The 26,546-nt window shown below is 39.1% G+C and overlaps 1 protein-coding gene across 8 annotated transcripts in view; it reads left to right on the forward strand.

The window, feature by feature from the left end:
* The window catches only part of RPGR (retinitis pigmentosa GTPase regulator), an 80,149-nt gene extending 59,101 nt beyond the window's left edge, over positions 1 to 21,048 (forward strand). For 3 of the 8 annotated variants that reach the window (XM_062183304.1, XM_062183306.1, XM_062183305.1), the window contains exons 16-18: positions 14 to 71; positions 1,777 to 1,865; positions 4,740 to 6,646. In XM_062183304.1, coding sequence (XP_062039288.1) covers positions 14 to 71; positions 1,777 to 1,865; positions 4,740 to 4,934 — 342 coding nt within the window. In that variant the 3' untranslated portion in view covers positions 4,935 to 6,646. Of the gene's footprint in view, positions 1 to 13; positions 72 to 1,776; positions 1,866 to 4,739; positions 6,648 to 14,381; positions 14,439 to 20,223 lie in introns of those variants that run through there. The other 5 variants (XM_062183311.1, XM_062183310.1, XM_062183308.1 and 2 more) reach the window with 4 other exon arrangements.
* Positions 21,049 to 26,546: the final 5,498 nt, after the last annotated feature.

Here is a 26,546-nt window from a genome sequence, read left to right on the forward strand (position 1 = left end):
TTATTGTTTATAGGATGAAAAAACCAAAGTAGAGGAATGGGCCATTTGTGACTATAATGAAAATCTAAAAGGTATGAGCACGTTTGACTTCAAGACCTTGTAAAGAGACTAGATGTAAATAACATCCATACATATGTACATTACAGATACGAGGGGCTTTTAGAAGTTCATAGAAAATGCTTATTATGAAAAATCTGTGCCTGGATTTCAATTTTTTTGCACCAAAATAAACTTAATTTCCTATGAAGTTTTTGATGTAACTTCATATACACATAGTATGCTATGACTGGCTAATTATAAACTTACATGAATATGTTCCATTTTATTTTTACTGTCACCTAATCCTCAAAAGCTGTGAAATGCATGACAGAGGCTTACTTGCTCTCATTTATAAACACCGCAGTTCTTCACATACAGATATCCATATTACTCACAGCTGCTGATGTGTTAAGAGATTTAGGACAGCCTTTTTACTACCTTTTCTTTTGCCGATTCAACCAGTTCTATTAAACAGGCTTTTGCCCTAAATCACAATTTATATCTCTGGTGAGCACTGTGGACTTCTTTGCCCAAGATAGAATGGGCTGGCTTAGAGCCACAGTGGACATCCAGTTATTTTCCCCTAGAGCCCAAACCTCAGTCTCTGATCCTACCACGGCCGTTGTGTCAGAGAACAGGTACCATGGAATGGAGGACACTGTGATTACCCCAGAGACGTATAGATTCTAGGTCCAAATAATGTTTTTTTTTTCTGTCTGACACCTGTGTTATATTGCCATACCATCACACCAAAACGTGTTCAGTAAAAACTGTTCTCATAAAAAAATAACTGTTTGTAATACTGGATATCTAATGTAAAATTAAGCAGAGGAAGGAGTAGTTTTCTTATCTAATTTCTAAAGATAGAGTAGTAAATTCAGAATATTTTAAGCAAAATGTTAAAATACTTATCACCCAAGAGTATCTTCACATATAACTTAAAATGTTTAAAACAAATTAAATATAAGTTTTAAGTAGTTGATAATATAAAATTAAAAGAATGTGTATGCTTTTTAAGTATAAAGATCATTACTCAACTCTATCACATGTATTAATTTGAAATACTAAAAAATAACGTGCTCATTTCAGTACAAAGAATTTAATCATAACTAGGTTAATTTTTTTTTTTTGACAGGAAGAGTTAGACAGTGAGAGAGAGAGAGACAGAGAGAAAGGTCTTCCTTTTTCCGTTGGTTCACCCCCGAAATGGCCACTACGGCCAGCACTGCACTGATCCGAAGCCAGGAGCCAGGAGCTTCCTCCTGGTCTCCCATGTGGGTGCAGGGCCCAAGCACTTGGGCCATCCTCCACTGCACTCCTGGGCCACAGCAGAGAGCTGGACTCGAAGAGGAGCAACCGGGACAGAATCCAGTGCCCCAACCAGGATTAGAACCCAGGGTGCCGGTGCCGCAGGCAGAGGATTAGCCAAGTGAGCTGCGGCACTGACCCATAACTAGGTTAATTTAAAAAGTAATTTATATGTTCAAGAAATCTTTTGTAGCTATATTTGTTTACTGGTCATCTAAACATTTACAATATTGATCAGGTCATCCTGGGCATTTCTTGTTAACTCACTACTGTGGGGAATATGCAATGTAAACGTTGTCTGCTACTCCAATAGTAAGTTATTTTTGTATTACCCCACAATTCAGGGTTGGTAGAATTTCATTGAAAGCATAAAATCTTTTCTTTTTCTTATGAGTTAGAACCAATATTTCTACATGTGTCCAATTATAGGAAACATGAATGATCAGGCACAGAGCAGTTCTCCAGAAGTACTGGAAATGAATGAGTCAAAGAGTAAAGATATAAAAAAACAAAAGAAGGTAAATGAATTTTCTATTTTAATATCAATACAAAAGTATTAAGTTTCTCCTTATATTTTTCATATGGTGATTCTCATAATTTGGGTTTTATGACCCCCAACCATGAAGGATTTGAGATAGTGTTTCCTTTGGTTAGCATTTGCCTGATGGATCTTTTATCCCCCTTTACTTACACTTGTGTTCTAGTTGCATTTCTTATATATTGCCTATACAGCTGGATTTATCTTTGAAATTTCTTTTAAGATTCATTTATTTATGTGAAAGTCAGAGAGAGAGAGAGAAAGCGAGACAGAGAAAGAGGGATCTTCCATCTGCTGGTTCACTCCCCAAATGTATGCAATGGCCAGAGCTGGGCCAGGCAGAGGCCAGGGGCTTCATCTGGATCTCCCACATATGTCGCAAGAGCCCAAACTCTTGGACCATCTTCTGCTGCTTTTCCCAGGCCATGAGCAGGGAGCTGGATTAGAAGTGAAGCAGTTGGGACATGAACTGGCACATATGGGAGTGCCAGCATCATAGGCAGCAGCTTTACTCACTATGCCGCAGTGCTGACCCCTGTGTTTTAATTTCAGTGGTAATATTTTTCACATTTTTAAGTAAGGTGTTTTGGATCTTTTTCAAATCATTCCAGTCTTTAAAAAATTAGTATCTTATACTCATGTTTTATTGTAGTGATTAAAATAATTTGAGCATACTTATTTTACTTTCTGTATTTTGTAATTCCAATCTCAAAAATCCTCAGGAGTCTAAATCGTTGTGTTGCTTTGGCCGACTTAGTATTGGTGACTTCTTTCCATATATGTTTTGAAATTTGGATTCTGAATTCATGTTCAGCTGGAATTTTTTTGTAGAAATAAGGCTTAGAGTGAGTCCGTCCATGGAGAATTCATATTAACTTGTGCTAGCTCTGAAATGGCTGAAGGACCACTTACAGATTAATTTTTCATTTAAGGGTTGTAATGTAAATATGAACCCAGACTCACATTAGCAAAACATTTTTATCCTTTTACTCAATTGCCAGGCCAAGAGAAGCTCATTATTTTCTTATCTTCCAATGTTTATAGGTGGACTTCTATTAAGGGCATAGTCCTTAGGAGGTCCTCGTATTATTATTTAGGAGTCTGAGTTCCAGTTCCATACATTTTAAGAAATCAAATCTGTTAAAATTCAAAGATCTAAATTATGAGGTTAACAAATGTCATTTCAGTACTCAGTCACCTCTGAGGTTTCCTGCTTCTTCATTTTTTGAACCATGGAAATTTCCATTAAATTTTGTGAAATTACTTGTACATTATAAAATTATATTTGTGATACTTATTCAGTATCTCCTGTAATTTTCTAAGTGGCAGAATTTTTTAAGTGTGTAATCCTCTATTATACCAGGAAAAATTCCTCTATTTTAATTCATAGACTTTTTTGCTAGACTCCGATTTTTTGGGTTACAACTTTTCACTCTAGTTCCTCCATTCTTTAAGGCTAAATGTAGGTTATTAGCACCATGTTGATTCTGAAAGATCAGACTCTTCACCTGGTTTTTGTTTTATTTCTGTCATCCCGTTAAAAACAAAAAAATGTAAAGGACTGTGGGTATTTAGCATAGTAGTTAAGACATTGGTTAAGATGCCCACGCCCCACATAGAGTACCTGGTTTTGATTCTTGGATCCTGCTGCTAACTCCAGCTTACTGCTAATGCAGCTTCTGGGAGGCAGTGGTTGATGGCCCTTGTTATCCACTTGGAAAACCTGGATTGAGTTCCCAGCTTCTGACTTTGGCTTTAACTCGGCCCTAACCATTGCAGGCATTTGGGAAATTAACCAACACATGAGAGCTCTCTATCTATGTATTTCTGCCAATTAAATAAATAAATACATTTTTAAAAAGTTGGTGGGAAAGTGGAATTAAAAGATGTTTTTTACTATTACTTGTGTTGTAACTCTTTAGAAATCCTATTTTCTTTCTGACTAAATCCTCCAACGACTTAAATCAAATGAAATGTTTGTCATCATCTTACTTGGTCTCTCCTACATGTGGCCACTGCCTTGATATATTTCTCTCCCTTGGTTTCTGAGCTGCCTCATTTTCCTGATTTTGCTCCTGTATACAAACCTTGGTCCTGAATGCTGGCTCCCCCTCCTGTGCTTGACTTGCACTTTGTGTTTCCTCAGATTCTTTTTTTCCTTTTCCACCTGCATAGAATACTTAGGTTATTGGAGCTACTTTCCTCTTTTCAGCTGTTATCTGTGTTCTGCCTATCTGTAGCCCTGGTCTCCCCTGAGCAGCAACTCCATGCATCCACTTACCTGCATACCTACAACGGCTCACTCAGCTCTCCTTTGATTGCACTAATGTTTTGCCAGAAATTCTGATCTATAGGAATAGGATATACATCATTGTTGTTATCCTCATCCTTCTCTTCCCTCTCCTTCTCCCTCTCCTCGTCTCCTTTTCTCTTTCCCTCCCCACCAGAATATTATAGTAGAACTTCTCTGTAGCTGCCAATCATTTGGGAATTGCAGGCATGCTCCCAGAATGACTCATCCTGCTTATACTTAAAAGTTTATGATAAGTAATACCCTAGTTTTCACCTTTTTCTCCTCTTACAATTCAACAAAGTGAAATACTTTGTTCTTTGAAGAAAATGATATTTTAACAAAATGTTGATGATATTGAAAGTTAGATCCTGAAAGATCTTGTTTAAGTGTAGAATCATGACTGCAAAGACTTATGAATGCTAATAATGTACTGTTGTACATCTGGCGCCCCATAAATATGTGACAAAATAATGTTACTACTTCTTGAAAATGATGCCCTTTAAATACTGTTCAGTGAATGTTTCTCTTACTAAAATGAATTCTTTTTGTGTATTTTTCCAGATTTTCCTCTTTAAAAAAATGCCATTGACAAGTCAGAAAAATATGCAGGTTGGTGGTAAGCCTCTCCCAGAGATAAAACCATTAGGAGATCAAATAGCTTATAAAAGGAACACCAGCCAGGACCACGTGGAGCCACATAATCAGAATACTTCACCACCAAATATGGAGAGGTCAAAATCTTGCGTCATTCTTTGAATACAAGGCTTTTGTGGTTATTGAGTGTATTGTCATTTATACTTGAAAAATGTTACAACTTCTGAGAAAAGTTCTTAATAACAGACTTTTTGAAGGTATAAGTTGTTTCATTTGGTTTAAACACTATGACCAGTTTTGATATTTATTTATGCTAAAATTTTTGACAAGCAGTTTCAAAATTCACGTGTCTCAAACTCTAAGTGTTGTGGCCTTAACTGTTCAGTGTTGTGACAAAAATATATTTTTATATGTGAAAATTGAGTTACAATATTTCACAGTTTTTACTATACATTGTTACTTCATAAGACAATATTTGCAATCTCATGACACTGCAGTAGTTTTTAATGCATTTGCAGTTTTTTAAAAACTGAGACAACACTGTTTGCAATGAGCATATTTTTAATAAACTTTATCTGGTCAGTTCTCTTAAAATGAATGAGTGAGAATTAAACATGGAAGTATTTGGAGTTACCAATTGGCAAAATGGAGAAAACACATATAATTTTAAAATATTGAAGGATGCAAAATGCATAGGCTCCTGACTGAAGAAATCATTAATGCAAAGTCGTAAATAGTACATCTTTGTGGAGGAACTGAGTGTGGAAGTTTCTTTGCTTCCCTCTCCTTTCTTTAGGAAGGTGAAAACATTACAGATTGTATGGGGTGATCCAAAGTATTTGGCTGTGCCACAGATTGCATCATAGGAGATGCAGACAGCCAAGCTTCTTCATTTCAACTGTTTCTAGCATTGATGGTGGTAACCAAGTGTGGCTCAATCACACAGAACATTGCCACAAGGGACAGGAAGGACAAAGCTATCAAGTCTACTTGGATAGAAACATGGCTTGCCTTTCTCATAGGTGCTACTTAGGTAATGCAGCCAACTACCTTCGTTTTCCCTATTTTAGCTCAATAACAAAACACTATTCTTTAATCACAGTGTCTATTACTCCTTTCAAACAAAAAAGAAATCCATCTTTCTGTTTCATAAACAAGGTTTATAAGGATGTTAGTCCAAAGTAGATGTAAGTCTGAATTCTTAAAAAATAGTCTTCTGTGTAAATATTACATTCAGTACAATTCTAATTTTATTAAAGGTGAATACAATAAAATTTTTGGCAAGTACAACTATGGTAGTAGAACAATATTGCAAAACTACTTTGCCAAAATATAAACTGTAGGAGCCCAGTGGAAGTAAACCTCACAAACGGTACTAAGGCATGCCAGTTTTCATAGGCAGAATTTTAAGATGGCCCTCAAGGTTCTACCTGCTGATGCCCATGTGCCTTTAATAATTCTTCCCCCACATTTTAAAAATTATTTTATTTAAATTGTTTTTGTTAACATACAATAGTTGTACTTTTTATGGTGTGCAGTGCAATCGTTAACACATACACACAACATAAACCAATGATACCAGGCAACTGACTTTTCCATTTCCTTCTTTCCTTTGTCTTTGGAGCCTACTAGCTCCCCTCTTCCTCCAGTACTTTTTTATATAGTGGATAGCACGTTATTGTGAACTATAGTCATCCAACTGTGCTATGGAACACTGGAACTTATTACTTCTCTCTGATAGTGTTTTGGTATTTGTTAATCCAACCTCCTTGTATTCCCCACTTCCCAACCTTTGGTGATCACTATTCTGAGTTCAGGTTGACTGTTGTTTTAAACTTCCATATATGCAAGAGAACCTACAGTATTTGTCTTTTTGTGTGTGACTTTTTTCACTTAACATAATGATCACCAGTTCCATCCATTTTGCTGCAAATGTCAGGATGCAAAATGCATATACCCCTGACTGAAGAAAACATTGATGCAAATATATAAATAATACATCTTTGTAGAGGAACTGAATATGGAAGTTTCTTTGCTTCCCACTCCTTTCTTTAGGGAGGTGATTTGGCATGAAAATGTTACAGATTATATGGGGTAATACAAAGTAATTGACCATGCTACAGATTTTGCTACCTTAGGAGATCCAGACACAGTCAAGCTTCCTCATTTCAACTGTCTAGCATTGATGATAGTAATGGCTGAATAATACTACTTTGGGTAAATATACCATATTTTCTTTATCCATTCACCCATGGACAGACATTTAGCTTGATACTATATCTTGACATTTTGTTAAGAGTGCTACAAGAAAGTTGGGAGTGAAGTAGATACCTCTTTCGTATACTGAGTTCATTTCCTTCATACACACACACACACACACACACAGAAGTAGGATAGCAGGATCTTGTAGCAGATCTATTTTTTAGAGAAATGTCCATACTGTTCTCCATACTGGCTGTGCAGAATTAAATCCATGCCTTCCTTGTATCAGGGCTCTCTTTTCTCCCCAGTCTTGGCAGCATTTGTTACTTTTTGTGTTCATGAAAATAGCCAATTCCAGCTGGAGTGAGATGACTCCTCATTGTGGTCTTGATTTGCATTTCCCTGATGGCTACTAATATGATGAGCATTTGTTCATATATCTCTTTACCATTTGTATTTCTTCTGAGAAATGTCTGTTTAGAACCTTTATTTCTTAATTAGATTGTTGAGTTTTTTGAATTCCTTATGTATTCTGGATATTGTCAGATGCATAGTCTGCAGATATTTTTCCCATTCTATTGGTTGTCTCATCACTCTGTTGATTGTTTCTTGTGCTGTATCTAACTTCTTAATTTGATGTAATCCCATTGGTTTTTGCTTTTGTTGCCTGTGTTCTTGGGGGTCTTACCCAAAAAAATCACTTATGGGAATGTCTTAAAGTCTTTACCTTATGTTTTCCTCTGGTAGTTTCATAATGTTAATCTTACTGACAATTGATACATTTTGAATTTATTTTTTATAGAGAGAGAGGTAGGGGGAGAGAGGGAAAGATACAATAATCTCCCTCTGCTGCTGCACTCCCCAAATGTCTGCAATAGCCAGATCTGGGCCAGTCCAAAGCCAGAAATCAGGAACTCCATCCTGGTCTCCCACATGGGTGGCAGGGGCCCAGGTATTTGAACTGTCATCCACTGCCTTTCCAGGCACATCAGCAGGGAGCTGGATCAGAAGTACAGCCAGGACTTGAACTGGCACTCTGATGTGAGATACTGATATTGCAAGTGACAGCTTAACCCACTGTACCATGCCCCATCGCCTTTTTGTAGCTCTTATGAATGAGATTGCTCTTAACATTTCTCTCCCAGTGATTTTATTATTACTGTATTGGAATGCTAATGATTTTTGTGTATTGACTGTATATTGAAACTTCACTAGATATGTTTATCCATTCTAATAGTGTCTTATTGAAGTCTTTAGGTTTCTCTCTATATAGAGTCATGTCATCTTTAAGCAGGGATAATTTCAATTGCTCCTTTCCTATTTATATGTCTTATTTTATTCTTGCCCAATGACTGTGAATTAACTTTTAGTACCATATTGAATAAGAACAGGGAGAGTAGACATCTCTTTCTGGTTTCAGATTATAGAGGAAAGGCTTTCAGCGTCTCCCCATTTGATATGATATTAGGTTTGTCAGATATATTATGTTGAGGTATGTTCCTTCTATACCTAGTTTTTTCAAGGTTTTTTTTTATCATTAATGGTTGCTAAATTTTATTAAATGCTTTTTTTCTGCATCTGTTGAAACTATGATCATATGATTATTATTTTTTAAAGATTTATTTATATGAAAGGCAGAGGTTACAGAAAGAGAAGGAGAGACAGAGAATGAAAACTTTCATCCAGTGGTTCACTCCCCATGTGGCGCAACAGGTAGGATTGAGCCAGGAGCCAGGAGCTTCATCCAGGTCTCCCACATGGGTGCAGGGGTCCAAATCCTTGGACCATCTTCCACTGCTTTCCCAAGTGCATTAGCAAGATGGTGGATTGAAAGTGGAGCAGCCAGGACCCCATATGGGATGCAGACATTGCAAGAGGTGGCTTAACCCACTATGCCACAGTGCCAATCATTGAGTATGGCTTTATCCTTCATTCTGTTGATATGATGTGTTGCATTTATTGATTGCTTATGTTTAGCCATCCCTGCATCTGGGATAAATCTCATTTAATTATAAATGATTTTTAGATGTGTTGTTAGATTCAGTTTGCTAGTATTTTGTTGAGAATTTTCTTCATTCCAGGAGCATGTTGGTCAGTCTCCATGTATTTGTACAATTTCTAAATTTTCCTTGGTTGTTGGTTTCTAGTCTTCCATTATGGTCAGAAAAATACATAATATGATATTTTTTAATTGATTGAGACTTGTCTTGTGGTATAATATGTAGTCTATCCTAGAGAATGTTTCATGTGCCAATGAAAAGAATGTGTATTCTGCAGCTGTTAGGTGGAATGATCTGTAAGCACCTGTTAGGTTCATTTGGTTTTTAGTGTAGTTTAACTCATGTGTCTATGTGATTTTTAGTCTGTGTGATCTGTCCCTTGATCAACATGGAGTGTTTGAAGTCCCTCATTATTACTGTGTTAGAGCTTATCTCCCCCTTTGGATCTAGTGTTTGTTTTATAAAATTGGGTGCACTGACATTAGGTGCATATACATTTATAGCTATCATATCTTCTTGTTGGATTGGTCCCTTGATCATTATATAGTAACTTTCTTAGTCTTTTTTTACAGTTTTATCTTAAGGTCTGTTTTATCTGTTACAAGTATAGCTACTCCTGCTCACTTTTGGTTTCTGTTTGCATGAACTGTCTTTTTCTATCTTTTCCCTTTCAGTATGTATATGCCTTTACTGGTGAAATGAGTTCTTATAGGCAGCATATTGTTGGGTCTTATTTCAGCCATTCTCTTAATTGGAAAATCTGTTTCATTTAAATTCAAGTTAATTATTGATAAATAATGACTTAGGCCTGTCATTTAAATATTTCTTTTGTTTGGAATATGCTTTGTTCTGTTTCTAGTGGGTTTTATACTTTCACATTTCCATGATGGTTGTTAGTTTTGATTCTGTATGTGGGACTCCCTTAAACATCTGTTGTTAAGACTAGTCTGGTGGTAATGAATTCCCTCAGCTTTTGCTTGTCTTAGAGTCTTTATTTCTCTGACATTTGTGAGAAAGTATGAGTTGTTTCTATCACTTTGAACAAGTGGCATTTTTAGTACAAGGCGTTTTCCTGAAGATAGTCTTCTGGTGTTAGTTATAGTCTGTTTTGGTTTTGTTTTCAGTTAAATGCTATAATATAGTCTCCCTATATTATCTTCGACACGGGGCAGGGAGTTCTCTCTGACGCACCAGAAGTATGTTGGTCTCAGCAGCGGTTTTGAAACAGGGTCTCGGGTCATGGGAATGCCAGCCTTCAGTCCACTGTGGCTGTGGTTGTGGAAGTACCACCCTAGAGTCGTGGAGGGGTCATTGAGATATCTCTGTTGGCAGTGGTGTGGTTGGGGTTGCAGAAGCTCCAGCCCAAAGCCCACCAAGGGTATATAGTACCCACAGTGTTATCCTCAGGTTTCTATGCAGTGTCTTTGTACCAACCTACATTTTATTTTTCTGAGCACACATTGATTCTCTCCATGGTAAGCTGCCTGGCATTGTGGGAGAAATGATATGAACAATCCAGTAGCTACATATGCCACAATTCTAGATCATACTCAGAGATCACAGCACCCTAAGATCAAATGCAGCACATTGGCCATGGCCCTATGGGCTGCCTGCTGCTGAAGTAGACTTGCAACCTGAGACTGCTGCAACCAACCACAGGTGATGCTGGCTGGATAAAACCAATTGACTGTGGCCACAGGTCTCCACTTGAGACTGTGACAGGTCCAAGAGTTTCATCTGTAGGTAGTGGCCTGGGGACAGTAATAATTTGTATCTGCTCAGTGATGGTATTTACCAGATCCAAGGTGCATATACTCATTTTCCTACCCTACTATATTGTTATTGATGTCTTACTCTTCACTGTCTGAGTTTGGGGAACAGGTGGCAGAGGCAGTCCCATGGCCATCCAGAATTACACAAGCTGGGTCACATCAGGTCTCAAAGATACCGGGCCCTGCACAATCTCAGAGGTATACACCTGGTCCTCACAAGACTAGCAGTGATAATAGCTTGAAATGAGCCCATCCCAGCAGGGCGCAGGTCTCCATTGGGTGCCAGAGCAAATTTACAGGCTTGCATCTATGAGCACTGGCCTGGAGATAGAAACCTTTGGGCTTTATCTGGTGCTGGGTCTTAACCACAGCAAGCCCAGCACTGAGCTCCAAGGCAAAACCCTAAGGTCACTTTCCCACTCTCCTCCTCAGTGACTGATGTCCCTGCCAGAAGTTGAAAGAGGAGTAGCGAGGTGGCTTTTTGGCCAGGAGCTCAGTCTGCAGGTACTGTCCTGGAGGCAGAGGCTGCGGGGTCCTGTCTGCTCTAGGTTTCATTATAGAAGACCTGATACTGGGTTTCAAGTCTAAGGTCTGAATATTTTTTCTCTGTCCCCCAATTGGGAGGTATCTCTCTCTCATTGGCTTCTTTGGCTCTGTGAAGGTGACTTGATGCAGGAATAGCTGTTCAAATTATTGTCTCTGTGGAGCGATTGCTGAAATATCTTACTCATCTGCCATCTTGCTCTGCCTCCAGTCCTTTCCCCTTGAATGTGCACAGGACCAGTAAATATGATGTGATGTCACTTCTTTGCTTAGGTCACATTATATGGAAAAGGTGAAAAAAATTTGCAGATATAATTAAAGTTTAAAATTTTTAATTAAAATATATAATGAGCAAGTCAATAGTCTGCTAATAAGAGATCACAGTTTTAGGTAAGATAATCATGGGAAGCGACATCCCATCATCTTTGCCATATTCTATTGGTTAGAAGGACGTTTCAGTTCCCATCCACACTGAAGGTGAGGAGATGACACAAAGGCACGAATTCTAGGAGGCAAGAATCATGAGGGCCACCTGAGAGCCTGACCACTGTACTCTTGATTTGACCAGTCACTGAAAACGTGAAAGGGACAGCATAGAGACCAAAGGAATAAAAAGCTTATTTACAAAAGAAGGGCTAAGTCAAAATACTTGGAAGAAATAAATATATGAGAACCCTCACCAAACTCATGAAGTGTCCCTGCTTTGTCAGAGATCGCAAAGCAATTTATACTTTTTAATAAGACAATTGGATGAGAATCAATACCAATGGTCCATTTTAATTATGAGTAAATACTTTTACAGAAACTACTATAGAAGCATACCAGCTGTCTGCCCTGGGGCTGCAAATACTTGTATTATATTTACTTTCTAAATTGGGTTTCATATCTGGCTTTTATATTGACTAAATACCAAAAAACCATAGTGGCTGTACCAGTTTATATTCCCACCAACAATAGATTAGGGTACATTTTCCTCCACATCCTCACCAGCATTTGTTGTTTATTAATTTCTGTATGAAAGCCATTCTAATGGGGGTGAGGTGAAAACTTATTGTGTTTTTGATTTGCATTTCCCTGATGGCTAGTGATCCTTAGCATTTTTTCATGTTTCTGTTGGATTTCCTCTTTTGAAAAATGCCTGTTTAAGTCCTTTACCCATTTCTTAACTGGGATGTTTGTTTTGTTGACGTCTTCTTCCTTCCCAATTTGTATCTCTTTGATTTCTTTTTCTTGCCTAATTGTTTTGCTAAAACTTCTAATACTATATTGAATAGCAATGGTGAGAGTGGGCATCCTTGTCTGTTCTGGATCTCAGTGGTAGTGCTCCCAACTTTTCCTCATTCAATACAGTGCTGGCCATGTGGTTGTCATAAATTGCTTTGATTGTGTTGAGGAATGTTCCTTCTATACCCAACTTGCTTAGCGTTTTCATCATGAAAAGGTGTTCTATTTTATCAAATGCTTTCTCTGCATCTATTGAGCTAATCATATGGTTTTTGTTCTGTAGTTTCTTTTTTTTTTTTTTTTTTTTTTGGACAGGCAGAGTGTTCTGTAGTTTCTTAACATGATGTATCACATTGATTGATTTGTGAATGTTGAACCATCCTTGCCTACCAGGGATAAATCTCACTTGATCGGGGTGAATGATCTTTCTGATGTCTTGTTGGATTCGATTGGCTAGTATTTTTTTTTTTTGAGGATTTTTCTGTCTATGTTCATTGGGGAAATTGGTCTGTAGTTCTTTTTCTCTGTTGTATCTTTTTCGGGTTTAGGAATTAAGGTGATGCTGGCTTCATAGAAAGAAGTTGGGAGGATTCCCTTCCTTTCAGTTGTTTTGAGCAGCTTGAGAAGAATTGGAGTTAGTTCTTCTGTAAAATCTGATAGAATTCAGCAGTGAAGCCATCCAATCCTGGGCTTTTCTTTGTTTGGAGGGTCTTTATTACTGATTCAATTTTTGTCTAGGTTATTAATCTGTTTAGATTTTCTGTGTCTTCATGTTTCAATTTAGGTAGGTTGTATTTGTCCAGGAATTTGTCCGTTTCTTCAGGGTTTCCCAATTTGTTGCCATAGAGCTCTTTGTAGTAATTCTGATGATTTTTTTTTTATTTCTGTGGTGTCTGTTGTTACATTTCCTTTTTCCTCTCTGATTTTATTGATTTGGATCTTCTCTCTCCTTTTTTTGGTTAGTTGGGCCAATGGTGTGTCAATTTTGTTTATTTTTTTTTTCAAAAAACCAGCTCTTCGTCTTGCTGATCTTTTGTATTTTTTGATTCAATTTTGGTTATCTCTTCTCTAATTTTAATTATTTCTTTTCTCCTACTAGTTTTGGGTTTGGTTTGCTATTGTTTTTCTAGGTCCTTGAGATACATTGCTAGCTCATTTATTTGGTGCCTTTCTAATGTCTTGGTGTAAGCACCAATTGCTTTAGACTTTCCTCTTTTTTTCTTGGAAAATGCACATTGTCTTTTTTAAAATTTATTTTATTTATTTTCCCCCAAAGAAACCTTTTATTTTAGGAATAGAGACTTCATACATTTTATAAGTACTACTTTAGGAATGTAGTGATTCTTCCCACCATACCCACCCTCCCATCCACTCTCCCACTCCTCCTCTTCCCTCTCCCATTCCCATTCCAATTCTCCACTAAGGTCCATTTTCAATTAACTTTACACACAGAAGATCAATTCTATACTAAGTAGAGTTTAACAATTTGCATGGTAAAAAACAAGACAACAAAAAATACTGTTCCTCAACATTCGAGAAAATGACTGTTCAAAGTCATTGGATCTTAAAGTTAATTTCACTTCTTTTTGTTTTTAGAAACTTAATTAAATTTAAAGAACACCCAAGAATGATACATCCTTTGGGAGCACTTAAACATAGTTACAGTGCAACTCTTTGAAGACAGAAGTTCTGCATGGGAAGTTAGTTCACAGTGACTGCTTTTGCTGTATCCCATAAGTTTTGATGTGTTGCGTTGTTGTCTTCATTTGTTTCCAGAAATTTTGTGATTTCTCTTTTGATTTCTTCAAGGACTTACTGTTCATTCAGGAGCATGTTATTCAGTCTCCATGTGTTTTTCTATGTTCTAGAGATCCCTGAGTTGTTGATTTCCAGCTTCATTCCATTGTGGTCAGAGAAGATGCACGGTATGATTTTGATTTTTTGGAATTTGCTGAAACTTGCTTTATGGCCTAGCATATAATCAATCCTAGAGCAAGTTCTGGTGAGAAGAATGTGTATTCTGCAACTGTATAATTGAAAGTTCTGTAGATACTTGTTATGTCTATTTGGTCTATAGTGTCAATTAACTCTGTTGTTTCCTTGTTGATTTTCTGTCTGGTTCATCTGTCCATTACTGAAAGTTGGATATTCAATTCCTCTGCAAGTGCCATGTAGTTAGGTGCATATATGTTTATTATAGTAACATCTTCCTGTTGAATTGATCCCTTAATCATTACATAGTGCCTTTCTTTGTTTCTTATAAAAGTTTTTGTGTTAAAGTCCATTTTGTATGATATTAGGATGGCTACCTCAGCTCTTTTTTTTGTTTGTTTGTTTCTGCTAGCATAAAATATCTTTCTCCATCCTTTCACTTTTCCATCTGCGGAAATCTTTGTTGGTGAGATGTGTTTCTCTTGTAGGCAGAAAATAGATGGGTTTTGTTTTTGAATCCATTCAGCCAGTCTGTATCTTTTAACTGGAGAGTTGAAAGCATTTACATTCAAGGTAACTATTCATAAGTTGCGACTTTGCTGTGCCATTTTTTCCATAAATATTCCTATTGTTTACTTTGGATTTCCTTTGTACTTTTACTGGGAGATTTTACCTTCTTTCATAATGATGACTATATTTCTGTTACTGCAAATCCTTAAGCATCTTTTGCAAGACTGGATGGGTGGTGACAAATTCTATCAATTTCTGTCTGTTATGGAAGGTCTTTATTTCACTTTCATTCATAATGAGAACTTTTCAGGTATAGTATTCTGGGTTGACTGTTTTTTTTCCTTAAGACTTGAAATGGGGGCCGGCACTGTGGCGTAGCAGGTAAAGCCGCCACCTGCAGTGCTGGCATCCCATATGGGCACCAGTTCGAGTCCCAGCTGCTCCACTTCTGATCCAGCTCTCTGCTATGACCTGGGAAAGCAGTAGAAGATGGCCCAAGTCCTTGGGCCCCTACACATAGCTGCATGGGAAACCCAGAAGAAGCTCCTGGCTCCTGGCTTTGTATCAGCTCAGCTCCTGCCATTGCGGCCATCTGGGGAGTGAACCAGAGGATGGGAGACCTCTCTGTCTCTCTCTCTCTCTCTCTCTCTCTCTCTCTGTCTCTATAACTATGCCTTTCAAATAAATAAATAAATCTTAAAAAAAAAAGACTTGGAATATATCTCGCCATTCTCTCCTAGCCCCTGTAGGATTTCTGATGAAAAGTGTTGTGTGTCTAATTGGAGATCTTCTGAAGGTAATCTGACATTTCTCTCATGCACATTTTATAATCTTTTCTTTATGTTTTATTGTGGAGTGTTGACTGTGTGTCATGGTGAAGATCTTTTCTTGTCGTGTCTATTGGGAGTTCTGTGCACGTCCTATATTTGGATGTCCCTTTCTTTTTCCAGATCACATAAGTTTTCTGTTATTATTTCACTAAAAAGGCCTTCTAATCCGTTCTCTCTTTCCACGCCTTCAAGAACTACTAAGACCCATATGTTGGGTTATTTGATCCTGTAGATCTCCAAAAGTTTTTTTAGTTTTCCATTTCTTCCTCTCATTTTTGGTCTGACTATAAAATTTCCAGAGATTTGTCTTATAGCTCGGATATTCTTTCTTCTGCCTCACCTACTCTGTTGTTAAGACTTTCCACTGCATTTTTTATTTGATCTATTGAATTTTTCATTCCTGTATTTCATTTTGATTTCTCTTTTAAATCTCAATTTCATGTGAAAAATTTCATTCATATTATATATAGTTTTCTTTAGTTCTTGAATTTTCTTCTGATTGCTTCTGAGTAATCTGATGATTAGTTTTTTTAATTCCGTTTCTGGCATTTCCTCGATCTTTTCATCTTCATATTCTAATATTGAAATGTAGTGTTCCTTTGTGGATGCTCATAATGTCTTCCTTATTTTTGATTTTTGGATTTTCCCTTTTGTTTCTCGGCATTTGTAGACTTCTTTTCACTCTGGTTATATCTGTTTTACAGGCACACCAGTAACTCGCCTGTTTCAGCCCCGCTCACTTCTCGATTGTGCTGCGCGGGTTACAGGCTCCCTTACGCGGCATTTCCCCTCTGCTTCTGTTGCTGAACAACTGATGTGGTGCAGCTGACACTGGAGTTGGGTCTGCTGCTCCCTTCCTGTGTCCAACAATGGTGTCAGCTCTGCCCCTGCTGGCCATAGGTCTCCCTGTAGTGCTCATGGGGGAAGGGAGAGAGAGAGATGCGTGGCCTCTTTTTTTTTTTTTTTTTTTTTGTCCCTCTGTTTTTATTTCCCACTCATGAGAGATCCACGTGGAACTCCAGTAGTAGTTCACTAAGCTTTCCCTCCCAATGTATCAGCAGTGTCACGGGCCCGTGTAGTCCCCTCTCACCTGGCTTGCTGGGGTGGGCGTCCTCCTCACCAGATCCAAATTGGCGTATCTTCTGTTTTGTTTTTGTTCTCTCAGCATGGGTCCGGACCACCTCTACTACTCTGGAGTGGTCTCCCACCATGGCTGTCCCACAGTTTTATCCTGAGAATGTGCTTTTTTTCCTTTTTTAATATTAATTTTACCCTGCTTAAGACAGATCATCCTGTCACTGTTCCACCATCTTGGAACCCCTCTCCCTGTGATGGCTTTATCTTTGGACTATGCCTTTGTGCCTTAGTGGAGTGTCTGCTCTTTCAGTGAATACCCAGAGACATACAGTCAGTGTGGCCAGGGAGCTCTGTTCAGTGCTCCAGGATGAAGGGAGTGTTCAAGGTGACACCCAGGTTGGGCATGGTAAATCTTTTCATTTTTTTAATCAATGGGGAGGTTTGTTCTGCTCTGTTGGCCTTGTCTCGTGCTCTCCTCCTCTCCTCAAAGGAGACCAGTGCCTGGGCGCTAGCCCCAGTGGGTACAATATTCATCAAGCTGCTGCAAGAATCACACAAAGGATCTGTGCAGTCCTTGATGTGAGCATAGCAATGACCTTCACCAGGGAATCAGGGAGTCCTGAGCATGTGGAGCTGCCCACAGTGACTGCTCAAAGTCCCAGCCACTCCCTGCATGCTCCCATACAGCCGCAGTGTTTTCACAGTCCAAGCACACAAGGCTCCCACAGTCATGAGCACCCAGTCCCCTGTCAGTTCTCCCAGCCAGAGCAGAGAAACTGCTCAACTGGTTGTTGGGCATGTGGACACGAGCTGGTGCAGCAGAAATTTCTATATTATTGTTTATGAAAAGATACTGATTGTTCAAGAGCCTCAGGTGGTCACTGATGTCATGCATAAGAGTGTTAATTGTTAAATTAATGATAGGAATCACTGTACACTAACTTACCATGCAGGACCTCTGTCCTCAATGAGTTGTATTATGAGAGTTAACTGTAAAACTTGTTCTCAGGGTTTTTTTTGTGTGTGGGGTACACATTGTTGAAATCTTTATTTAGTATAGAGTTGATCATCTGTGTATAAAGTTAATTGAAAATGAATCTTACTGGAGAATGGGACTGGGAATGGGAGAGGGAGGTAGAGGAGGGGTGGGAGTGTGGGTGGGAGAGTGGGTATGGTGGGAAGAATCACTGTATTCCTAAAGTTGTACTTGTGAAATTTGTATTCCTTAAATAAAAGGTTTCTTTGGAAAAAAGGAAAATATACTGATTGTGTTAGTCTAGATTTTTAACTGTCATAACAAAGACATCCCAAATCTGAGTTGATTAACAGGACAAATGTTTATTTCTTGTTCATGTTATATTCCATCAAGAGTGAGTGGATGAGCTTGCTCTACACAGCATGCAAAAATCTTGGCTCCTGTCATCTGGTGGTTTTGAAGTTCTCTTTAGGTCTTGGCAATCTGCAGTCCTGAAAGTGGCATGTATTCTTCTTCCCATGTTCCATTGGCAATCAGTGACATAGCCCCAACTTGCTGTAAGGGAAACTGGAAAATGTAGGTTAGCTGTGAGCCCGGGAAAACAAGGAGGTGGCCATAATTGAATACATTTAGTCTATGTGCCAATGAAAGGTAGACCCATTTGCTTTCATAATTAGCGAAGTATAGAATACAGTGTACTTACCTTATACCTTTTATAATTTAAAACTCATTCTAAAGGACAATTCAAGTAGTGTAAAACAGCTGGACAGTGGCTGTAAATTCTAGCCTTTCCCTGACCGGACTCCAGGGGAGATGGTCATCAATATTCCAGTGTGTCTTCCATGGGCTACTACTTTATCCTGGTGAATGGCCTAATGCCTAAGTGTTCAATCTGTGGCCAGTTGTCCCATCACAGGGACAACTTATTCTGGCAAACACTCTTGTAGAAGCGTCTGGTGGCTTCGTATGTCCACTTAGCTAACTGGGAACCATGGAACTAAATTTCTTAGAATTCCTTTCCTTTGTGGCTCTTATGTATGGTTGGCTACATGAGAGTTCAGAAGATAAAGGTGAAGTAGAAGCCATTATCCTCTGAAGGTCAGTGGAAGGAGCTAGGCAGTGCTGCAAGGTGTGTATATTTCCACTGAATTGCTGGTTCACTTTGTTGACATACACCTGGGCCCCCAGATGATGCAGCCCTTCCTGACTTTCTTCAGCTTCTTTAAGTTCTAAGATAGTTGTTGACTTCTGCAGGTCATTTGCCTCACTGGAGCTGGAAATGATGAGTAATATGTGGTTTCCAGTTTGTCCTTGTGGGTTCCAGTTTGTTCTTTCTGTCTCATGCTTCATGTCCAACATTCTTTGACTGCAGGCCCTGTTATTTACAGGGACTTCAAGCTCATTTCCATGTGCAGAGACAACAGTTTCCTATACAGTTTCTCACTAGCTCCCATAAATGCATAAGGTCTAATGATTTTTATAAATTCCAAATTCCATGTCACTTTTAGTGATTCTGCTTACCTAATTGAACTTTAATGGACTATGATAACAGGTTAACCTTCAAACTAGTGGCTTAACACAACAATGATTTATTTTGAGAAGGTGAATGTTGAGGTGGCCCTGCTCCACAAGGTTATTCAGCAACACAGTTCTATGGAGAGTTTAATATCTCAAAACTTGGACTTCATGATTGCTGAGACAGGGAAAGAGAGGGACTAGAGGACTCAAAAGTGCTTTGGCTCAAACATGACAAGTACGGCTTCTTCAAGCCTTTTGCCACCTGACCCCATTTATTTGTAAAGGGGCTTAGAAATATGGCAAAACATATATGTTGAAGTTTTGTGTTTTCCTGTACAAGTTAACTTGTTTGCTGTACCATTCCCTTGAGTTAGAAGGTGCTTGTGACTGATTGACCAGCAGGCCGCATTGGCAATGCAATAAACATGCCCTGGGCCTGACCTTCTTATCAAGCAGTCATCAAGGGAACAAAGAGTATATGACTTGAAGGAAAATCACAGTCATAGGTGGCTGGACACATCAGCACCTGTTCCTCTTTAGTGATGTAGTTTGGAAAGGTCACTCGATGCTCACCCTAGATGGCCCTGGGGCCATCACACTCTGATGAATGGTCAGAAGATGCTAATATTTTTGTTTATATTTTCATCTATAGAAAATATGTTACTTATTGGTATGATTGTATGGAGTTTTGGTTTCAGTGTTTTTGCAAATTTCACATCCTATTATAGTTTCTGTAACTTTTAGTTGATGATCAACCCTACACCGTTAATAAAAGCAAGAAGCAAGTGAGAAGTGGTATTCTTGTGCTATCATGGAAAGAGTCCCCTAATCCCTGCTTTTCTTATCTTGACTTTATGTTTCTTGTAGTTCTTTCAGTGCCCTTTGTTCTGCCCTTTGACTGCATCATAGTCATTGGCCGGTGTGCAACACACATGGATGTCCAGTGGGGAGTAAATGTCTCAGCCACTATCCACACTCCTGTTCACCAAATATCCCTTTGCTTATGTTTGCCTTGTTGTGAATGCTATTATTGTCCCACCTCAATGCCTTTCACCATGCAGAAGTGCATGCCACCCAGCTGCTGTGAATGTTGACCAATGGCTCTATAAGGAGCAGAAATTAAACAGCTTCACCATAATATTAACAAGAACTAAGCAAGAGCTAAGCTGACTGCAGGAGATCTGCATGGACTTGAGAAGAACCACCCATGGCCTTCTGGGGACTTGATCAGCCCTACATTGACTGCCAAAAGGTATATAAACTGCTGACTGAAGAGGCCCAGGGAGACTCTCTGAACAGACTCTCCTGAGAGCAGCAGGGCAAAAGTCCCGGGTTGACTCACTGCTCTCAGACCTTCCCACAAGAGAGTTCTCCCAGCCAGCCATGTGCTTGCCCGACGCTGAGACTCTGAACTCACTCAACGACGAGGTCTGCTTTCCCAATGCTAAGGCTCTGAGATTGCCTGACATCGAAGCCCTGCTTGCCTGAAGCCAAGACTCTACTCACCCTTTGAGACCTGCATTCTTCAGCTCAGAGGCACCACCCATGTGGATGCTGTGGGAATCCGCCCTTTGTGGCTAGGACACGTCGTGAGGAACACCAGAGGTACTTTGGGAACCTTGGGTGGTCGATTTGGCCAGTGTGTTGTATGAATTAGAATGTGTGATTTCTCCACTTTATAATAAAATCCTTACTGGAAGCAACACTGCCTCAGTACTGTTACTACACTCACAACAGGCTCACAGCTACTTCCTCTTCTGGAAAGTTGCCCTGCACCAAAGGGAAACTTCCTTGAGCAGAAGGTGGTGCATCTGTCCTTGGGGGTGGACCTAAGTCAGTGACTCACAGAGAGTTCCAAAACCATCTCCCTGCTTCAAAGTGGAACTATTTCTAGTACTCCAGAAATACTCCACACATCAGGCTGAAGTTATTCTATACTGAATACCACATTTTTACTTAGATGTGTCCCCTGCTTATATTCTCTCCCTAAATTCTTTTATCCTGAGAAAATACCACCAATAAGTTCCTATTTGAACAAAAATCGTAGACTCTAGTTCCAGGAAAGTTGATCTAAAACATTCCCTTGCATAGAACAGCCTCTGCTGTTCTCCAAGGGACACCACCCAAAACCCCATCTAACCAATGATTCTAGTTCATAATTCTATATCTCTGGGTGATACATGGGAGTCTGCATCAAGACCAATCATGTTTCTCCTTGGTTCAGAATCTTAATGGAAAAAAAAACATTTTCTGGGCTTCCCCTCCAACACACATCTAACATACAATGCAGGAGATAAACATTCTCCTTTGGAAGAAGGAAGATAGGAAACACAAAGCTGTAACTGGGTGGCACAATTCTAAAACCCTCCTCCCCCCCGTGAGTGGAGGCCCCTGTCTTGAAAGTGAAAGACTTCCTGAATCAGGTGCTAGTTTTCTCTCTGGGTGGAGCTGTATTATCCACTGTTCTTTATGGTTCCCTGGGTCTGCCCTCTGGAGGTTCATCCTTTCCTATTTTGCTCCTCTCCATACATAAAGTAGTAATGAAGAGTGTGGGGAAATTAGGCACAGGAGGCAATTCAAAGATGGCACCTGCAGGGAAATTAGGCACAAGTGGCAATTCAAAGATGGTGCCCAAAGAAAGTAAGGTGGGTGGTATCCAAAGTTGTCTACCACCAAAGCTAATTGCCTGCGCAGCATGGGGGGGGGGGGGGATGACAACTGATTACGAGTGTACAGACATGGCTGGTCCTGTAAAAAGTTACCCTGTAAAATGACCTTTTAAGTAATTGGTTGGTCCTTATGCCCTGCCCCAGTAATCCTGCGGTCCTGTGCTTTAAAAGGCTTTGTTATGCGCACAATAAACTGAATTCTTGCTTGCTTGACTTGACTCCCTGCTGTGTCTGACTGTCTCCAGGATCCGGAGGCTGGGGAACAGGCGAGCGCGCGCGCACTTACCTTTCTTCGGACCCAGTCCATCCTCATTCGGGTGGACTAAGACCCTGCAGAAGAGCATATATGCCATCCACGAATCTATATAGCTTCTCTGGTGCTCTTAAAATATTGGGGGACTCACAAATACTTAGTTTGTTTTTTCTTTATATTGGGTTAGCAAATAATATATATATATATACTCAAAGTCTATGGACAATTTTAAGTCTTGAATAATCAAACATTTGTTTTGATTGTGGCTTCTTAGAGGGGCTTATTAGAAGGACAGGCATGTGTCTCAGCTGTTAAAATGCTGCTTGACATGTCTGCATACCAAATCAGAGTGCCTGGGTCCTAGTGCTGCATCCGCTTCCAATCCAGCTGTCTGCTAATACACATCCTGGGAGGCACAAAATGATCACTCAACCATTTGGGTCCCTGCCACCTACAAGGGAGACCTGGATTGAGTTCTTGGCACCCAGGCCCACCCTGGCCCATTCCTGGCTGTTGTAGGCATTTGGGGAGTGAACCAGAGATGGGAGATCTCTCTCTGTCTGAATGTGTCTCTTTCAAAGAAGTAAAATTAATTAAAAATTTTAAAATACATTAGCTCTATTAATGGGTTGGTGCATAGGCAAAATGTGGTATATTCATATAATGTAATATTACTCGTAAAAAGGATTAAAGCAGTGACACATGGTACAACATGAATGGACCTCAAAAACGTGTACTAATGACAGAAATAAAATGCAAAAAGACTTCAGGTTGTATTATTCTACTTATATGAAATATCCAGAATAGGCAAATAGAAAGAGATAGAAAGTAGATTAGTGGTTTCTAGAGACTGGGTAGAAGGGAGAATAGAAGGGATTGCTAATTGGTATGGTATTTTCTTTTGTGGGTGATGAAAATATTCTGGAATTTGATAGTGATATTGTTTGTCCATGTTTGTGAACATACTAACAAGCACTGAATTGCATATGTTAAAAATAAATAATAAAAACATGTTAGACATCTTAATATGTGACCGTATTCAATTCCATGTAGCAACCACACCCATAATTCTTTTTGGGACATAGTTAACAGATCTGGGACTTTTTTTTTTTCTGTTTTGTAAACCCCATAGCATTCATTTTCTCTCTGCTCCCTCCTCCCCCAATTTAATAGTGAAGGAGTCTAGAAGCAGAGAAGGCCATTGCTATGGTTTGACTGTGTCTCCCAGAAGTTCATGTGTTAGAAACATAATTCCCCAAGTCTCGTGTTAATAGTATTTGGAAGTGGGACCTTTGAGAGGTAATTGAGGACACAATGGTGGGATCCTTTTGACGACATTAGTGGCTTTGTAGGAAGAGGAAGAGACAATGGAGCTGGTGCAGTTGCTCTGTGTTGTCAAGTGATGCCTTCTATGTTATGATGCAGCAAGAGGCCCTCAACCAGATGCTGAGCAGATTCCAGTGTCACATCCTTTGACTTCCCAGCCATCAAAACTATGAGCCAAAGAAACCTCTATTTCTTATAAATTTCCTGGTCTCAGGTATTTTGCTATAGCAGCAGAGAACAGAGTAAGACATCAATAACTTCAATCATATTCCCCCTCCCCCCGCCCCAGCCAAGTAACTAGAGAAGTGATTCTCTTTAGGGCTTTATTTTAACCTTTATAGGACTTCTGTAAAAGATAGCTTTATTGAGGTATAATGGAAATACAATAATCCATACATTTTGACATATGTATATGCCATCATCACACTCAATGAGATGAACATATTATTCACTCTCCAAAGCTTATTTATATTTTTTTGTAATCTCTGTTTTCCATACTTCAACATCCCCTCCCCCAGGCATTCACTAATATGTTTTCTCCCTATAGATTAGTTTGCATGTTCTACAATTTATATAAGTGAACTCATACGGTATGTACATTTTGTCTGACTTCATACACTCAGAAAAATTATTCTGAGTGAAATGGGTAGATCATATGGTAGGTATATGGCTAACTTCTTAAGAAACTGCCTATTTTCCAAGTGATTGTGTTATCTAACATTCCTGCCAGCATGGTATGAGAATTTCAGTTTCTCCATCATCAGTCTTTTAAATTTTAGCTTTCCTAATAGGGATATCATGATATTTCATTATGATTTTCATTTTAATTTTTCTATGTTAAACATTTTTTCTGTTCTTATTGGCTATTCATATATCTACTTTGGTGAAGTGTCTTCCAAATTTTAGGGCATTGTTTTTGGCTTGCATTTTTCATATGTTTACATTTGTGGTTTGAAAATATTTTCTTGGGGCTGCTGCTGTGGCACAGTGGATTAAGCCTCTGCCTGCAATGCCGGCATCCCATATGGGCGCAGGTTCAAGTCCCAGCTGCTCCACTTCCAATGCAGCTCCCTGCTAATGTGCCTGGAAAAGCAGCAGAGGATGACCCAGATCCTTCAGCCTCTGCACCCATGTGGGAGACCCAGAAGGAGCTCCTGGCTCCTGGCTTTGGTCTAGCTCACCCCTGGCTATCACAGCCATTTGGGGAGTGAACCAGCAGATGGAAGACCGCTCTCTCTGTCCCTCCTTCTCTCTCTCTCTCTAACTTTGCCTTTCAAATAAATAAAATAAATCTTTTTTAAAAAGAAAATATTTTCTCTCCATCTTTGACTTTTAATTCTTTTGGGAAAATATTTATTTATTTGGAAAGTAGAGTTACAGAGAGAGGGAGAGACAGAGAGAAAGGTCTTCCATCCACTGGTTCATTCCTCAAATGGCTGCAATGGCTGGAGCTGGGTTGATTTGAACTCGGAAGCCAGAAGTTTCTTCCGGGTCTCCCAAGTAGCTGCAGAGATTCAAGGACCTGGGCCATCTTCCACTGCTTTCTCAGGCTATAGCAGAGAGCTGGATTGGAAGTGGAGCAGCCAGGACTCAAACTGGTGCCCATATAGGTTGTCAGCACTGCAGGCGGCGGCTTTACCTGCTACACCACAGCGCTAGCCTTGACTTTTAATTCTTCTGAAATTGTCTTTTGAAAAGCAAGTGTTATTTTTATTTTGTTGAGGTCCATTTAACATTTTTTAATGGATGTGCTTTTGGTGTCATATCTAAAAGAGTCTTTGCCTAGACCAAGTTATAAAGATTTTCTCATGTTTTCTTCTACATATGGATCAAAATTATTTTTTATTGGCATATGGACACTCAATTGTCACAAGATCACTTGCTGGAAAGAATATTCTTTCTCCCTGGATTGCCTGTGCACCTTTGTCAGAAATCAATTGACCTTGTACTTGTCTGAGTGGGTCTATTTCTGGACAGTCTATCCTATTTCATTGGTATATTTGTCAGCCTTTATGCCAATGCCACAGTATCTTCATTAATGTAGTTTTAATAGATATTGCTATCAAGGAGTATAATTGTTCAATTTTTTTTGTTTTTCAAAGTTTTTTTTATTGTTCTAGGTCCTTTTGCACTTCCATACTAGTTTTACAATCTGTCAATTTCCACAAGAAAAGCCTACTGAGATTTTGTTTTGGATTGAGTTTATTTTTTTTTAAAGATTTATTTATTTATTTGAAAGAGTTACACAGAGAGAGGAGAGGCGGAGAGAGAGAGAGAGGTCTTCCATTTGATGGTTCACTCCCCATTGACCACAACAGCCGGAGCTGTGCCAATCTGAAGCCAGGAGCTAGGAACTTCTTCCAGGTCTCCCACATGGGTGCAGGGCCCAAGCACCTGCGCCTTCTTCCACTGCTTTCCCAGGCCATAGCAGAGAGCGGGATCGGAAGTGGAGCAGCTGGGTCTTGAACTGTTGCCTATATGGGATGCCAGTGCTTCAGGCCAGGGTGTTAACCCACTGTGCCACAGCACCGGCCCCATGGATTGAGTTTAACATATAGAACTTTGTGGAGAGAATTGACATCTAAAAATATTTATTCTTGTGATCTATGAACTTTAATTTTTCTCAACAATATCTTATTCTTTTTAGTATACAGATATTGCACAGCTTTTGCCAGACTTATCCATAAATTTTTGTATGCTTAATGATATTGCAGAAGGTTGTAAGTTTCACTTTCCAATTGCTTGGATACTATAGAAACTCACTTCTTATTTCTCACAGTTTTTTGTAGATTCCACTGTATTTTCTATATAGGCAATCATGCCTTCTTTGAAAAGACAGTTTTACTTTTTGCTTCCCAATATGAATACATTTTGTTTCATTTTTTGCCTCATTTCCCTGGCTAGAACTTCCAGTACAATATTGAATAGAAGTTGCAAGACTG

The sequence above is a fragment of the Lepus europaeus genome, chromosome X (genome assembly GCF_033115175.1).
Source record: "Lepus europaeus isolate LE1 chromosome X, mLepTim1.pri, whole genome shotgun sequence".
Lineage (NCBI taxonomy): Eukaryota > Metazoa > Chordata > Mammalia > Lagomorpha > Leporidae > Lepus > Lepus europaeus.